Raw genomic sequence first — 18,617 nt, 5'->3', positions numbered from 1 at the left:
TAATTTTTTTTTTAATTAAATCCAAGCCTGTTCTTTTCACAAGATTTAAATTTGCTCATTTTATTTTCCATTCAGAATTATGGCCAGCCACAATGGAGATTGTGCAGTTAAGTAACATGATAACATTAATATCATCTAGTAAAGAAATATCAACAGTATATAGTTGCACTGTGTTTTAGTATTAACTACCTTCTTATTATGAAATGTTAAGGGAAAATTAAATTTCAAATACCCTTGCATTTCCAAAACTTTAAAGTTGTAAGATATTGAAGTAAATAAAATTATCTTCTTCTCATGAGTTCATTTTTTTTATTAAATTAAAGTTTAAAATTAGTGTTCCTCAATTTGTGTTGTTCAGTTTCACCTTGATGGTTTGAGTTTTTTCAGTCAGTGAAACCTGACCTCCCTGTCTCTGGAAAGAGTGTAGTTCTTTCAGGGGTTTCATTGTAACCTCAGGCTCTGTTGTATTGAATTTTTAAAGAGATTCCAGCTATCTATATGGAACAGAAGATTATCAAAGCATAGGCCCTATCCTTAAAAAAAAAAAAAAAATCCAATTTCTCACTCTTGGAAAAATTACCCTAGGAATCACCACGTTCCCAGAATCTAATACTTGGTTTGCCAAAGACCATAGCAGGAACCAGTAGTATCAAGTTGGAGTAGACAGAGTTTGTCTTTCCATTATTTCAGTCATTTAATGCCGGATGTCCTGAGCCCACAACCTATGAAATTAAACTCAGCAATCTTTATCACGTGCTTACATCTTAAAATAAAACATCAGGAGTAGCATTCCTTTCCTGATACCTAACATTCCTTTTGGAGGAAAGTTATGTGTAAAATTCTAGATTAATGCATATGACTTTTGTCTTTCAGTAGGCAAGAAGAATGGAGAACTGCAAAGGGAGAAGAAGAAATAAAGACTTACAGGTCAGAAGAGAAAAGAAAACACTTAACTGTTCCAAAAGAGAATAAAATACCCACTGTCTCAAAGGTACATATTAATTATTTTGATGTTTAATATTTGCTTCTTAAGTATAGTGACCATTTTAAGGCTCCATTTTGTAATTTAAAATGTTATTATAAACAGGTTAATGATAAAAATTAACATAGTAATTTCTTGGTTATCTCTGGATTATCTATTGTTTACTATTTAAAATTTTTAATTCCATTTCTGCTTTGTAGCATACCCTTTCCCAAAGTGCTAATTCTTATATACTCATGAAATTCTAGTAAATTACACTAAAGCCTCATCAAGAACTTTCTTTAGCTCTTCATAATCTTGTGGGCCATCTTTGTACAGTCTAAAAATAGCATTTTGTTATGTTTTTCTATGTGTTTTTGTGGTGTCTTGCATCTATTCATTATTCTAGATAATCAAGTCAGCTAATGCTGCTATAGATAATATATCTCATTTTCTCCATTAAGAGAGGTAGATTGTCCCTAATAGTTTTGACTTATTGGCTTTTTTGTCATCCTACTCTGGAAAAACTTTTGCACCCAGTAGATTTCAATTGGTCATGGCCTAACTGGAGGGAGATATGTACTTTTCTGAGTGTGAAGGAATCACAAGTATCGCTTTTTCCTTTTTTTCTTTTCTTTTTTTTTTTTATTTTGGAGAAAAACATCTTAGCTTGAAAGCTTCAGAGCCTTAGAGTCTGAAATTGAGGAAGCCTATGTGAAACTTCTTTTTAGGTCCAAGTCACTATCTAAAGCAATTATTGAAACAAAGGAAAAATAAATAACTGGCCTTCTTCACCAGCTTCGTATTCCTTCCTGTTTTTCATTTGAGTTTTTTAAAACTCCTAAATCAGTCTTCTTTTCTAGAATTCACTTTTCTATTACTCATCTCTTCAAAATACTCAAGTAGTCCTTTTTTCTTTACTAAGTGTATCATACCCTGGGATCAGTAGGACCTCACAGTGCTAGAATTCCTGTTAGTATAATAAAGGAAAATTTCTTTCTAAATAATATTGTTTTTTGGTTGATTGATTGGTTGGCTTTTTCATGGTAAGTGGAAAGCGTACCTTTTTTGCATCCTTTGCTGAGATAAACTTACATAATGATGATGAGAGTTTGTATTGCTTGCTACTACCTTTATGGATGGAATATGTTAATATCTATTAAAATTAAAAGATGTGCTTATCTCTTAATAGTACTACAAAGACTTTTTAAGAAATAAAAGGAATGATATGTATATGTATACATATATGTATGTGTGTGCATGCACACTCACATATTTTTAGCGTCTGTGGTCGCAAAAACTGGAATAACCAGTTATTATTTATGTGGTCAGCTGACTATCATTTATTTTTCCCAAATCTAATTGGTTATTTTCGATTTCAAGGATGTCTAATTGAGTCTTTGTTTTTTCTAAGACAAGACCCTGCATTTATTTCATGGATGTGATTCTCTTTTTTGTTTGGTTGGTGGAGTGACAGAGTCTCAATGTGTTACCCAGGCCAGAGTGCGATGGGACAGTCCTAGCTGACTGCAGCCATGGACTGCCTCAAGTGATCCTCTTGCCTCATCATCCCAAATAGCTGGGACTATAGGTTTATACCACCATGCCTGGCTAACTTTAAATTTTATTTTTTAACTTTGTAGAGACAGGGTCTTGCCATTGCCCTGGCTAGTCTTGAACTCCTGACCCCAAAGCAGGATTCTCCCACATTGGCCTCCCAAAGTCCTGGGATTACAGGCATGAGCTACCATGGCTGGCCTTTGTATTCACTTTTGAGATAGCTTTATAATAAAGTTTTTTGTGTGTGTTTTAGGTATAAATGTTAATGTTTGTTGAGTTTGTCTTCATCACTGTGTTGTACTTTGTCAGTTTTTTAGTGCTTATTGGTTGTATTCTCATCTGCAGAAGACTTCTCACATTTATTCCAGCAGAAGGAAAATAACCCAGCCACATGGCATCTTATCTTCATAGTGGCAGGGTAGCTTTATGATCCCCATTTTGGTTTCCAGTTTGCCTCTGCCTATTACATATGCCTCATAGCCCATTATCCTTTTTCTTACATCATTTCTGTAGGTTTGATGTAGATACAGAAGAGTTCAGTGTTTGGTTTAGTCTTTTATCATGAATCCTTATGTCTGTCATTAATTAGAAAAATAACCAGCATTTTTGTAACTAATCAATCAGCAAGTAAATTTCAACATAACCATGATAAGCCTTTAACTTGATGAATGTTAAAATATTTGAGTTGGTACTATAACTGCGTCCATTTAAGTGATATCTTAAATATGAACAAATGTTTTTATTGTTGTATGTTAGGATAAATTGTCTCACTTTGTCACCCAGGCTGTAGTGCAGTGGTGCAATCATCCCTCCCTGCAGCCTTGAACTCCTAGGCTCAAGCAATCTTCCCAAGTAGCTGGGACTACAGGCATGCGCCACCACGCCCAGCTTGAATTTTTTTAATTAAAAAATTTTAACTTTTAAACTAAAAATCCTGCTCTTTAAACAATCTGTGAATAAATTTATTTTTTTCTAGAATCATGCTCATGAGCATTTCCTGGATCTTGGAGAATCCAAAAAGCAACAGACAAATCAACACAATTATCGTACAAGATCTGCATTGGAAGAGACTCCTAGACCCTCAGAAGAGATAGAAAATGGCAGTAGTTCTTCAGATGTAAGATATCAGCACATTCATAAATTAGATGTCATTTTTACTTATTTTTTTAAATATGAGTTTCATTCTTTGCATTTATTGATATGTTTGTAGATGTAGCTTAAATATGTCATTTTGGGGTCTTATGATATAGCTTTTATTTTCTAAAAATCTATTTCTAGGCATGGCACACATACACATAATTTCAAATCCACAGAATAAACTCATGTGAATTAATTATTCTCATTTTATAGATGAGGATTCTGAGGCTCAAAGATATTTAGACTATACAGTCACCTATTAAGAGGTAGAGCAGGGATTAAATGCAAGTTTGTTTTACTTTAAAGCCAAGCTTTTTAAGTGGTACCATGAAGCTGTAGTATAGTGTAAGTATAACAACAAATCAATAAGTATTTGACAATTTTTGTTAGTTTTTAATCTCTGTACCAGTTTATAGCTTTCTCAGTGTAATTTTTAAATATTTCTCCTGTGTCATTATTTCAGTAAATATTACTGTCCTTACTAAATTATATATTATTTCAGTGAAGGCAATCAATTTGCAATCATAAACCAATCTTATTAAGCAGTTAAACCATCTCCATTCCTCTTTTCTTCTCAATCCTTCCCATCACCTTCCTTCTTTACAGGTTAGAGATGTAATCATTTTAGATATTGACTGCTATACACTTTTGAAGCCATGTTGTGCTTTGAAATGCTAGGCATATATGAGAATTCTCTAAATATATTCTCTTTATCCAGGGCAACATTAACTCTCAAACTGAGAGTATTCTAACCACAATTTAAGTTAGTCTCCAATGGCTTTGGGTCCTCATATAGCCAGGTCAAAATGATATATTCATTCTGGCAAAAAAAGAGAAATATACTGATTATATAAATTTGACACATAGTAATTTGGATAGACATACAAAACATAAAATATGTGTGGGCTAATTATTTATCTTATAAAATGTCTCTATTTTTGAAAGCGTTTCCTCTAAATATTAAGTTTCTATATAATATTTAAAATATTCTGTTTATTAGAAACTTAAGAACTGTATTTCCAGAGACACATCTGTTAAAATAAGTCCTTCAAGTGTCTTCAAACTAATTTATTTATGCTTTAACATCCTTTTAGAAATTTAGAATATATTTCTAGAGGAGCCCATTGAGAACAAAGTATCACTTTGGGCACAGTATACTAATTAATTGGAAAGAATTCTGATTTTTTGGTTCAAATGTTTTGTACTTTAGTATTTCGTATTTGGAATGTAGGAATAATTCTGTTTCTTTTTTCCCCCATTTAAGGAAGTAACACATGAAATGTGGGAAAAATCATATCACTTGCTTAGATTTGTTATATTGAGCAGTGAATAAATTTTTTAATGAAATATGCTTTTTGTTAATAAAATATGCAAATGTGATTTTTTCATTTTTGCTTAGTTTTCATAACTGTGGAATAGACATATAATTCACATTCTTCATTAAAACATCAAAATGGGAAAACTTTTGTCCCAAGTATATTATTTTATTTAAATATTTAAAAAATCTACCCCATTGTCCTCTTTAAAAGTTATCTGAATATGCCCAGCAAGTAAGTAACACCATTCTTACAGAATGTTGTCCAGGGTTTGGACTAAACTGACCTGGGCTTAAATCAAGTTTTGTTGCTTATTAGTTGTGCCGCCTTGGGCAAAATTCTCAAATTTTTAAAGCTTTAGTTTGTTTATTTAAATAACTCTCTATCACCAATAGTGCATTGTCAAGCCCAAATGGGGTGATACATACAAAGTGCTTAGAATAGTTTGTAACATACAGTAAAAGCTTAATAAATATGAGGTGTTATTGTTATTGGAGCATAAAGTTTATTTAAGTGAGGAAGACATGCAACATTTTTGCCATCAAAAAACCCAACTTAATGAAGAAAATGCTTTCACAGATAATATTCTTTGTTTACCCATGAATATTTACTAAAGAGAAACAGAGTATTTAAGTATTTTTTAATCCTTTACCATTTGGATAAAATAAGACCAGAAGTGGAACATCCTTTTTTATATGGGACAGCTGTTTTAATAAGTAAAACATAAATGTGCCTATAATAAATAAAACATAAATGTGCCTTCTCAAAGCACCTATAGAAGAGAAAGCTTAGTGTTTTAAAAAGGCTCAAGAAGTAAAAATTAATTTCAAATGTAAATATGGAATTTGATATCATTTTATCTAGATACGTTATGAGGATTTTACAATGGTAATCTGTAGGATTGCTCTGAATCCAATATTAGTATTATGTCTTTATATACATTTACGTATTCTCATTTATTTGTGAAAAAAAAGGTAAAAGCTGTATTTTGCAACTAATTTTTTAAAGAGAAGCAGCTGACTCTTTTATTATTTTATTATTATTTTTGAGACAGTCTCTTTCTGGAGTGTAGTGGTGCGATCTCAGCTCACGGCAACCTCCGCCTCCTGGGTTCAAGCGATTCCGTGCCTCAGTCTCCCAAGTAGCTGGGATTACAGGCATCTGCCACCATTCCCAGCTAATTTTTTTTTGTATTTTAGTAGAGACAGGGTGTCGCCACGTTGGCCAGGCTGGTCTCGAACCCCTAACCTTAAGTGATCAGCCCACCTTGACCTCTCAAAGCGTTGGGATTACAGGCGTGAGCCACAACACCCTTTGCAAGTAATTGAAATCAAATTTTAAATATCCCAATATGACTGATATAAGATATCACTGATATTTTCTGTAATCATAAAATGTTATTTTATAAAATTATGCAATAAGACATATATTCAACATATCTTAGGAAGGCGAAGTAGTTGCTGTCAGTGGTGGAACATCTGAAGAAGAAGAGAGAGCATGGCACAGTGATGGCAGTTCTAGGTAAATGAATGCTTTTTATTTTTCAAATGTTATATAAAATCTTTAGAAAGGTGATTTTTTTTTTTTAACCAGCAACACATTTCAAAGTCTCTGTAAGTTCAAAGTTCTTCAGAGAATTTTTGAAGTTGTATGAAATGTAGATTTTCTGATATATGTTCTCTATAGAAAATAATTTTTTGGTGATTGCAACTAGGTCTGCAAAATGATGCTTTTAACTTTATCATCTTAGTATGGTTTCTTCTGAATACTGTTATAATGTTGAATTGCAAACCAGTTTCATTACTGGTTTTGAAAAGTGTGAAGTTAAGAAAGCAATGCAAGCCTCCTGAGTTAACTATGTTATATAGTGGAATTTATGGAATACTAATGATAGGAGGAATAAGCTCTCCTTTTTCTTGTTATCCATACCTTATTTGACCACACCAGTGAGGATTCCTTCAACTCCTTATACTGGCGATTCACATTGTTGCAGAGCTTATGACCTTGGCTAACTTTGCAAGGTCTTAATAGCAAGAAGAGAGTATAGCCTTTGGGGATGGCAATTATGATAAGCTGCTACACTTATCCCCCACCTTAGTGGCTCTTAAAATAGAAGAGACAAAATATGAAGTAGAGGCTGTAAGAGTTCCTCAGTTCTACAATCAAGGGCTCTCCTATTCTCACAGTAGTGATTTCTGGTAATGATGTGCAAATTTGTGTGGTTATATCTAGTAGTTTTCTGTATTCAAAACAGGTCAGTGAAGGAAAAATTGAATTTCTTTTGGCTCAACAGCAGAATTAGAGTATTTCAAACCCTGAGATGACATAGGGGTTCCTGTATTAAAAGAGTAGTGGTGGTTTTAGCAGTTGAGGACAGTTGTAAAGAATGCTGGGTTCTGGAGTTTGTAATTATGTTTATGCTGACAGCAGAAGAGCTTCTGTAAGAGCCAAGTACCCCAGAGAGTGATAACTGTGTGATTTGGCAGGTACCATTTACAGTGGCCATGGCTGGAGCTAGTATAAATAAAATGCTCATAAGTTGAAGACAACCTTTTCAGAATAGCATAGCTGAAAATAATGTAAGTTCTTAAAAATAATTTAAATTTCATAGTGAAATCACTAAATCATGCTAGAAAACATCTTAATTATTTGATTCTTATCTGGGATGATTAGGGTAATCAGAGATTTAGGTACGTGCTCATAAAGAACATTTGGACAGTGGAGAGGGGTAGTGGGGAGGGTTAGTGACAATGGAATAAAGCTCCAGAAAAATCTGCTTTTTCAGTGTTAATGTTAACAGCAGTATTTTTAGAGGCATGAGGTCATATATCATTAAATGTAGGAAAGCTAATTATTGCTTTTAACATAGTATAACTTAGATTCCTTTAAGACATTTATGTTCATAAAATTGTACAAAATAAGTAAATATGCTCACATACTAAAATTAATATAGAAGATAATACAACTAGATTCTTTATTTTGCAACATGATTGGTTCAGTAAATCGTTTGTCAATGAAGGTAAACTAAAAAGAAATGACAAACATGATTGGAAGCAGTATACAAAATATAGTAAGGCCTGTATTTTTCTGAATCATGGCATGCTTTGAAGCATAAGATACACCTAAGGTGTAGGGTATAGGTAGGTAGAATAATTTTATCTAAATGAAATTTTGTTATTTTACATGCAGAGTAAAGTTTGCAAACACAGTCTTTCCCCTGGGTAGGAACACTTCTGACTCTGCCAGTTCAATATCCAGCTACCCTGAGAGCACTAGTACTGGACCATAAGAGTTCCCCCTGTCTGGAACTCCCACCTCCCCTTAAAAAAGGAATCCCCATATCTCCTTAATGTTGACACCTTCTGTGGTCTCCAGGATTATCTTTTTGCTGTCACTAGAACTGAGAAAAGTGACCCCCTCTAATTTTTATATGCTCACAGAATTTGTAACATGTGCAACACTCAAGTCAATATTTTTCTTAAAATCTTGGAGGGTACTTAAATTTGTTTTTTCACTTAAAGTTGTGACTTTATGTATCTTCAGGTTTTGGGGGAGTTTTTTTTTTTTTTTTTTTTTGCAATGTTTAAGTAAAACCTATAGAATTTCAAGAAACTTTTGAAGATGAGTTGAAAATTAGAGAAGTATTTTTTTGTTAGTTTAAGTATTTGTTGTGTCATTTCTCTTTATTATAATCTTTCTTTTCATCTTTATAAAACAAGTCTTAAAATTTTATCTTGTGTGTTATCTAATAATCCCTTCTCTCCTTCTAGTGACTACTCCAGTGATTACTCTGACTGGACAGCAGATGCAGGAATTAATCTGCAGCCACCAAAGAAAGTTCCTAAGAATAAAACCAAGAAAGCAGAAAGCAGTTCAGATGAAGAAGAAGAATCTGAAAAACAGAAGCAAAAACAGATTAAAAAGGAAAAGAAAAAAGTAAATGAAGAAAAAGATGGACCAATATCACCAAAGAAAAAGAAGCCCAAAGAAAGAAAACAAAAGGTTTGGTTTTTAACATTACAAATTTGGTGTTTTCTAGGGAAACAGTTTAAAGCACACATGTTGAAGTACAATTGATCACAAACATTGTTGAAGTGTATCAGCAAATAATAATAGAAAAAACTCAGAAGTACACAGTAGTAAAAAAGTATACCTAAATATATTTAGTTTATTCGAGTTTTTAGATATTTAGCATGTAAAAGTATTTACTTACAAAATTGCCATATTCTAAACATTGAACATTTAACCTTAAAAAGATCAGATTTTTCTTGACAGTTTGGTGGGATTTTTTTATGTGAAATACATAATGATACAAAACATATAGTATATTAGTCTATGAATTGCCTTTATGTTTAACCATCCTTATTAATTGTTATTGCTGAAAATAAACAAAGTCTGTGAGGAACATCACACAGAGTAGAAATGACACAACTTGTTACAGTTGACCCCAAGGCGAATATGAAGCTAAAGTGGGGTAAGATGGTCTTGTAACATTCCTTCATTAATCTACAGTGTGTGAGCCATAAGTTTTCAGTCCTTTGGTCAGTAGCAGTATTGATTTGATTACCACAATTAGGTCTGTGGACAATTTGAGAGAAAGCAGAGAACGTAAGAAATATTATAGGAAGAATATCTGTCAGCTCTTATGGAGTTGAAATTCTTTAACATAGGAATGAAAATGAGACCTGTTTAATTTTTGTTCTAAAGTAAATACAACACGAGGGGCATGTTTTCTGCTTCCCAAAAGACTGTAAATGGGAAGCAGTATTGGGTTAAAAGGAAGATTTTTTTGTAACCTCTGCCATTTAAGTATAAATTGTTGTTTGTAGAATTAAATAGTAGGAGACCAATGGGGTCTTTATTCCCACAGAGCTTTCAAAAAGTATAAGAATATATCTGTTTTAAGTGTTTATTTTATCTACATCTGTTGAGTTCTTGTTTCAGCTTTATAATTATGAGTTACTTTAATTTGGATTCCACAGCTGCTATTTTTCTTGTTGCCTCCTTTGCTTTTGTTTGGGGAAGCTTTACCAAAGAGAATGCCACACATTCACCCACACATTTTCTTTTCTACCTTGTCAGTGATGATAAATGTAGTCTGATTTGTTATTTTATGTATGTAGTAGACAGAATGGTTAAAGAAAACTGATTTAGCCATGTGTCTGGCTAATAAGGTAGATATTCTTTTTCATCTCAGGACAGTTTTGATGAACTTTTGATGTTTGCAGTGATAAGTTACTGTGAGAACAGTTCCTTCATCCCAAGAGTACAGTTTGCTTCATCTTACTTTGATAATTTTCCTCAAACTAATACCATGGGCTCCTTCATGCACTGGCACATATAGATCTATTGTTAACATTTGGCATATTTTAATTTCACTGTGTTGTTGCGACAAGGTATTTGATACGATGACTCTGCCAATAGAATTATGTGGGTCACTTTAAATATGGTAAGTTTAGGATACTGGAGGGTATTTCCTTTAGTTTAAATTTTGTTCACATGCCTAGCAGTGATGTAACAGTAGATGGACTTGTTCTTATTCCCTAGTCCTCTAGTTATCTCAAATAAACATAAAAGTATTTCCATTCTTAAACAGGGTCATCTTATGTTGGGATTTCAGATGAGATTTCCTAGAGGAAATAAGATTTGAGCTGCGCCTAGAAGCATTCCCATAGTTGGAAAGGAAAGAAATTATTTATACTTTCCATATTTAAAAAAACCTCAAATCATGGAGCTGGAAATGTTAAAGAATACTCAATGCATTCTTAACCCCTTAATGGTTATAATTAATAAGTGACAGAAATCTTCCTCAACCAAACATTCTAAGTTCCTCAGGAATTATTGGGGAATAAGATACGTCCTCATAATGATTTTTGGTGATGCCCAAAGTCTTTCAGTCATACATATGATTATTCTTATTTAATATACAACTTACCTGTCTTGATGTAAAAGTTGTTATGTTAGCTTCCCCATTGAACATAGATAAATTCCTTATGGGGAGAAATCCTTGCCTAGCAATTAGTAGTCCATGTTGAGGCTAGAATTATGATTTTCAAACTTTTCTGTCTTTCTTTTCCTTTTTATTAGTCAAAGGAAACCTTTTTCAAACAAACTTTTAGCTCCTCAATATACAAAACTGATAGCAGCTGCTCTGAATAAAGCACAGTGGAAATTCCTGGGTTGTGGGATCTCTGTGATATACTCAGTGCATAACATAATGGCTACTTTATTTGATAACTGTGTATATATCAAATTACTGTTTGGATATCATTTTACTCCTCACATCTAACGCCTACAAAACTTATTTATCAAGCTTTTTTCTCAAACCCACTGTACCCCGGCCCTCTTTATCTCAGTAATATGACGACTCTCTTAGTTGTTTATACCAGAAACCCTGGAGATATCTTTGATTCCTCTTTTTCTCTCATATTCCACATCCAGTCCATCAGGGAATTAATTATCTAATGGATTATAAATATATTCAGCACTTTACTGTTTTTCACCACTCCACTGCCATCACATTTGTGTGAATCACCCTGAACTCTCATTTATATTACTGTGGTAGCATCTCATGTGTCTTCCTGTTTCTCCTTTTTTCTCCCTAGGGTCTATTCTTTAAAGCATAGGTTGACAGATTTTTTTCTACAGAAGGCCAGCTACTCTGCCATAATAGCATTTATAGACAATACACAAATGGGTATGGCTGTGTTCCGATAAAAATTTATGAAAATTGTGGCAGGCCGGACTTGCCCTGAGGGTCATGATTTGCCGATCCTTGTTTTGATGCATCCAGAGTGATCCTTTTAAAATATAAGTGAGATCGTACTATGCTTCTGCCTAAAATTCTGTAATGAGCCCATCTCACGTATAGTAAATACCAAAGACCTTTACCCTAACTCTCCAGGGTAATGCTCTTGATGTGTTTGACTGAGAAACAGTCAGTGTGGCTGTGGCTAATAGGAAAAAGAGGAAAATGACAACTACTACAGTTGGGAAGTAGTAGTATTACCTATTGCAAGTAGTGTTCTCTGATATCATGTTATGGCATTGCTTCTTGTAGTAAACAAGTATTATTTTATACTGATAATTACACTACCTTGTTTTTAAAAAACATGAGTAAAATGTAGCAGTCTTAGTGTACAATCATTTTTAATGTTTTACATGTGATTCACAAAAGACTTTAATCAGTTGCATACCATTTTTTTACTTATAAAAATATTAGGTTTCAAATGTTCTTAGAAAGTTCATTTTTTTTCTGAGTCTAAGGTAACAACATCAAGACCATTGTGGCCACTTGTGGGTGACCAGCAAAGTTAAGGAACTTTCTCAGAGGCATAGTTTCTCATGCTGTGTAGAAGTGTAATGTCCAGCTTATGGAAATAATTAGCCTTCTACATCTTGCACTACTCAACTCCTATGAGAGTACCTTATTTAGTTGTAACTTACTATAACTAGGATTAAAAAAAAAAAACTCTAGGCTGTCTTGGTTTGTTATATGGAATGTTTATAAAACTGATAGCATTTTGAAAGGAAAGGAGAATACACAGAGCTTGTACTTTGGGGTTTGTGGGGATATCTTGTTACCTTGTTGTGAGTGTTGGCTATGGATTTTTGGGTTTTGCTTCTAGTTAGTTCTCTTTGTAGACAGTGATTTGGCTAGATTGAATAACTCTGTTGCCACTGCTGCCATTTTTTCTAGAATAAGTGTTTTGTTGCTTAAAGGATAGTCATCTCTCAGTAGACACGGAGGATTGGTCCCAGGACCCCTGTAGATAACAAAATCCAGGGATGTTCAAGTCTCTTATAAAAAATGGCATATAGTATTTGCATGTGACCTACACACAGTGTCCTATGTACTTTAAATCATTTCTAGATTATTTATAATACCTACCACAGTGCCTACACATCATTTTATTTGTGTGGATTCAACATAGTATTCAGAATGTAGCAAATTCAAATTTTGCCTGTTGGAACTTTGTGGAATTTTTTTTCCAAATATTTTCAATCAAGGTTGGTTGAATGCATGGATGTGGAACCCATGGGTACACAGGGCCAACTGTATATGATATTGTACAATGGTGCCCTTCCCCTTTTATTTAATTATCTTTATAGTTATTTTAAAGAGTAGATTGGTGGATTAATGCTTTTTTGATTATTACTTAACAATGTTCTAAATTTTGTCAGAGATTGGCTGTGGGAGAACTAACTGAAAATGGTTTGACATTAGAAGAATGGTTGCCATCAACATGGATTACAGATACTATTCCCCGAAGATGTCCGTTTGTGCCACAGATGGGTGATGAGGTATTTTAAAAGTTTTAAATTATCCTTTTTTCCTCACATAGTTTTAAACATTTTTTACTAACTCTTGAAATAGACTTCTAGAAAATTGAAGGAGTTTTGTAAAGTATCTCATTCTAGATGTTTGTATCTATGTATGGAGAAAGTACAATTAGGAGTGAAAATCTAATGATAATCCTCTTTGAAGCTGCTGCAAATCTGAATATTGTAAGAATGAAAATTTTGTTAGTGTTTTAAAAAGAAATGTATGTTTTAGTAAGAGGGTTTTATTGCCAGCTTTCTTTTTCTTTTTAAATTAAAATATATTCATTTATCTTAAGGCTTAATGTATAACATTGTAAAGGAAAAATGAAATTTAGCAATTTATTTTCATTTAATTTTATTGAAAAAAGTGTTAGTGTTTTGTTTACCCACAGTGTTCACAGTTCATTAGATCTTTAAAAAATCTATAATCTTAGAATAAGAAATACTATTTAATTTTTAAGAAACTGAGGATGAGACCATTGTTTTAGAATATGTACTTGTGAATTTAGAATGAAAATGTAAGAACTGGTCTCAACATTTTTTATTCAAGGTTAATGTCTCCTTATTTTGTACACGAATTTTAAGAGGCAGTGTTATCTGGTGTCCAACAGGTTGACCATAAATAAATTGGGAATTAAAATAGAGGCTTCTTTAGCAAAGCACACTAATTTACAGTATAAAGTGGTAATTGACACTTTAAGAAAAAAAAAGAAAACAAAAACTTTTTAATGCTAGAGTGATTCTAAAGAATAGTCTGAAAGAATTTATTTAAAAATCCTACTTGCCTCATAAGACTTGAAGAGCACAGAGCGTTACCATATTGTTGTAGTATAGTACAGTAATAGATCTTAACATCCTGTAGCATTAAGATGTGAAATTATATTTAATACATTATTTCAACATGGCCAGGAAAGTTTGTAATTCCTTGTTGAATGATTTCCTTTCAAAATGGTTAGGTTGTCTTTTTAGCTGCTGGTGCTTGAAGGTGCTTGAAGGTCTTCATTATTCAGCACTATTCCATCATTTGAAGTTCCAGACAACTGGAGCAATAATGGTATTAATGAATAGAATGAAAGTATGGGATAGTGGCTATCCCAAAATGTTACTAAAAACTTAGCATTTTAAAACACGCTCTTCTACTAGTGGGTGTCAGACTGCTGTGTTCAAGTACTAGTTCTCCAAGACAGTAGTCAGGAGTCACTTAAATTTGATCTTCATAAAATGTGGGTAAATGTATGCCCTGCTGTCTTACCAGGATTTGTGTAAGGATTAAAATATATGTGAAAGTACGTTTTTCATTTCAATGTTTTCTGCATATGTATAAACCACTTGCTAAAAAAGTTAACAACAAAAGTGGACAATAAACTTATTAGTCAACGTTATTATGAAACATAGATTAACTTATTTTGAATTTAAGAATAAAATGGTGAAACCAGAAAATAACTTTTCATCTTAACTTATAAGTGTGTATTCAAAGTAATGTTATTTAGAACACTTTGGTTATGATTTAGTGATGTTAAGACAACTTGAGAGAAAGGAGGAGGGAGAAAATATTAGAATTTCTATTAGCTCAAAAGGCATTAGATTTTCTCTTTGCAATTTCAGCTGATACCCTGTATATTGGATTAAAGGAAACACATCCAGGTTTTAAGATTATGACTTTATTTTTTAGGTTTATTATTTCCGACAAGGACATGAAGCCTATGTCGAAATGGCCCGGAAAAATAAAATATATAGTATCAATCCCAAAAAACAACCATGGCATAAAATGGAACTACGGGTATGACATTGATTTATTATTTAATAGCCCCAAAAATACAATTATGGATTTTGGAGAAAATTGTATCAAAGGTTACTCTTAACACAATAAGAAACTGCATCATGAAGACACCTTGTTTAATTGAAGCAGTCCTAGAGAGTAGCAGGTGTTTAATTTTCATCTAGAGAAACACAAGATTTGACTGAATTTATATACTCCAATGCAGTTTATGGGTTGGGTACAAAATTTAGTTATAGTGAAAATTAGGTAATAAGTCTAAAGTAAGCTTTGTATTCGTAAATTTGATGCGTATTTCTAGATTTGTCAGCAGTAGTTCAAAGTTACCAATAGGTCTTTGGAATGGTGATAGAAAACTTACTTTAGTAACTATACTTTAGTAAAGTTCTCCTTATTTTTCTTTCCTTTTTTACTTTTTAAAAATTTCATTGTAATTTGCATACTATAAAGTACACAAATCTTAAGTACAGAGCTCAGTGAATTTTTACATGTACACAGTCATCACCATCCAGATCAAGATTTAAACCAAGAAATTTTTTCTCAACAATGTTTAGCAGTCTATTTTGTGGTTTATTTTGTAAAGATGGTTTCTTATATTCTTTGTCTCTCTCAGGAACAAGAACTTATGAAAATAGTTGGCATAAAGTATGAAGTGGGATTACCTACCCTTTGCTGCCTTAAACTTGCTTTTCTAGATCCTGATACTGGTAAACTGACTGGCGGATCATTTACCATGAAGTAAGGACTGTTGAAAGAGGCAATGGTTTTCTTAGTATTGTAGATTGTTTTTCAAGATTCAGATACATTTGAACATCTTTTAGGTATTTTTAGGTATGTGACCTAATCAATTTGTTTCTGTTTGTAATTAGATACCATGATATGCCTGACGTTATAGATTTCCTAGTCTTGAGACAACAATTTGATGACGCAAAATATAGGCGATGGAATATAGGTGGGTAATTTATTTGGAAGCTATAGATGTTTGATGTGGTTTTTTTTCTTAGTAAGTGATTTACTATTTTTCATAATTAAGAAAAATTATCAGAGAAATCTTTTTGCTATTTGTAGGAATGTTAATAGCAAAGTAAGATACTATGTCAGAGGTATTATTAAGTTTTGTTTAGGAATGAAAACAGTCGATGCTGAAATTTCAAACATTTTTTCTGTTACATTTGACTTTTTCTTTTCATATTTTACATGTTAAGTTAAATTTTTGTATAAAAATATTAATAACAGAATTTAAATTTGAAGCCAAAAGAAGCTTAACAAGATGTGTAAGTTTGTACTGGGACTAAAGCTAAACTGAAATTTTTCTTTTATTGGTTAACCCTATTATAATCTTTAAAATTAGTATCGTAAACAAGTCTCAAAGAAACTAAAATCCGTAAAAGTTTTCAGGCACTTAAGGTGCATTAATTTACATATAGATGATGTGCCACTTATGAGAGTAGTTCTCTTAAAAATTTCATATAGGACCAGTGTGTGTCATGGTATGATGTGTACACGGTATGTATGATTTGAAAAAGCACATCAATTGATATACCAGTCTATCCTTCAGTGCCACTGGAACGCATTGACATGGTGGTTTGTCCTTTGTTAAAAACTTGTATGTGCTCTGTAAAGAGAAATTAGGAAAATGCAAGTTATCAAAATTATGGACATGGAAGTTAGAAAGAAAATTTACATCTCATGTACCATTTCCCTAGAAGTTTTGAAAGATGTGTTTCATCAAATAAGGGAGTAAACCAAGAAAGGGAAAAGAATGGAATCCCCTCAGGAAACAGGAAGTCCAGAACAGGAAAAGTTAAAAGGAATCCCAAATAATATTCAGTAGAAGCCTCAGGATAGCAGCTACCTAGCAGGTCCAAATCTCCTTCAAGAGGAAAGTCTTCAGGGGGAAAAAATTGGAACACATAACTTATCTAACAAGTCTGTCTTTGTGGAAAATTACATTGAAGAATGTTTTTTACAGCTTGAGCTGTTAGAGATTGTGGGAAGATTTAATTGTAAATTCACTGAAAACCAAGCATTAAAAAAATGAAGCAATTATTAATTTTAGGGAAAACAAAATTATATAAGAAAGGAATTATATGCTGTTTTGCTTAGGAGCAAGCAGTATTTACACAGTCATGATTAAAAATTGAATATGGATTAAATATAATACACATACTTTTTATGTACAGTTGTATTGAGGTTATAGTTGTCCCTTAGTATCCACAGGGAATTACTTCCAGGACCTCCATGGATACCAAAATCTTTGCATACATAGGTTCCAGAGTTGATCCTATGGAACCCCCTGATGTGAAAAGTTGGCCCTTCCATATCCATGGATTTCACATCCCACTAATACTGTATTTTCAATCTGCATTTGGTTGCTAATGCAGAATCTGCCAATACAGAGGGCCAAATCTGTTTATTGGAAAAAATCTTTGTATAAGTAGACCTGGTCAGTTAAAACCCATGTCTTCAAGAATCAACTCTGATACTGTCAAAAATTGATGAGTGAAGAAATCTGTAAGTCAAGAAGTAGTAGTTAAAATAGATGAAAACATTTTTCTTGGTTTTGGCTATCAACCTTTGGTACATCTGATTGTTTAAATTTTTCACATACATTACTTGGTATGATTTATTTTATTTTATTTTAGTTATGTTATGTTATGTTTTATGTTATGTTATGTTATGTTATGTTATGTTATGTTATGTTATGTTATGTTATGTTATTTTTTGAGATGGAGTCTTGCTCTGTCACCCAGGCTGGAGTGCAGTGCCACGATCTCGGCTCACTGCAAGTTCCACCTCCCAGGTTCACACCATTCTCCTACCTCAGCCTCCCGATTAGCTGGGACTACAGGCGCCCGCCACCACGCCTGGCTAATTTTTTTTCGTATTTTTAGTAGAGACGGAGTTTCACCGCGTTAGCCAGGATGGTCTCGATCTCCTGACCTTGTGATCCGCCCGCCTCAGCCTCCCAAAGTGCTAGGATTACAGGCATGAGCCACCGCGCCCGGCCGATAAATTTGTTTTTTAAGGAGTCGTATTTGCCAATAAATTGTGGAACAAATAATAGAGATCAAAGTGCAGCAATATTCCAGAAGTGAGCTCATAACCTTGGCAAAGTAATGTGGCTGACATTGGACAAATCAGAGAGAGTTAAAATGAAGGAGCATCATAATTTTCTCATTTAGATCTTACAATTTTATTCTAATTTATGGGTTAATATTTCTCTAAAGTTAGTATCTAATTAGTCTTTTATATCTGAGGATATATGCATTCACCCACCGACTGCCATTTAAAATTACATTAGTAATTTTTACTTCAGCCCCTCCTCAGAAATGTATTAAGGCTTACTCTCAATGGTGGACTTCAGTAGTAGTCCAGGTTCTTTGCTTAACTTTCTTGTTATTCTACAGATACTGTTCATTATGATTAGGCACACATTATTCAGTTCTTCCTCTTTAGCATAATGATCAGTCTGTGTAGGGTCATAAGATACAGCTCTTTGACACTTTATGTTTAGTGTGAAGTGGTGGTGGTGTCAAGA

General features: G+C 33.0%; 1 protein-coding gene across 3 annotated transcripts in view; it reads left to right on the top strand.

The window, feature by feature from the left end:
* The window catches only part of PHIP (pleckstrin homology domain interacting protein), a 139,208-nt gene that overhangs the window by 88,687 nt on the left and 31,904 nt on the right, over positions 1-18,617 (top strand). For 2 of the 3 annotated variants that reach the window (XM_002817078.6, XM_054557779.2), the window contains 8 exons: positions 874-991; positions 3,498-3,638; positions 6,419-6,495; positions 8,745-8,976; positions 13,159-13,278; positions 14,972-15,079; positions 15,690-15,814; positions 15,946-16,028. In XM_002817078.6, the coding sequence (XP_002817124.2) occupies positions 874-991; positions 3,498-3,638; positions 6,419-6,495; positions 8,745-8,976; positions 13,159-13,278; positions 14,972-15,079; positions 15,690-15,814; positions 15,946-16,028 (1,004 nt within the window). The remainder of the gene's footprint in view (positions 1-873; positions 992-3,497; positions 3,639-6,418; positions 6,496-8,744; positions 8,977-13,158; positions 13,279-14,971; positions 15,080-15,689; positions 15,815-15,945; positions 16,029-18,617) is intronic. The other variant, XM_009242016.4, reaches the window with a different exon arrangement.

Source organism: Pongo abelii, chromosome 5, assembly GCF_028885655.2.
Source record: "Pongo abelii isolate AG06213 chromosome 5, NHGRI_mPonAbe1-v2.0_pri, whole genome shotgun sequence".
Taxonomy (NCBI): Eukaryota; Metazoa; Chordata; class Mammalia; order Primates; family Hominidae; genus Pongo; species Pongo abelii.
This window is presented reverse-complemented; position numbering and strand designations above follow the sequence as displayed.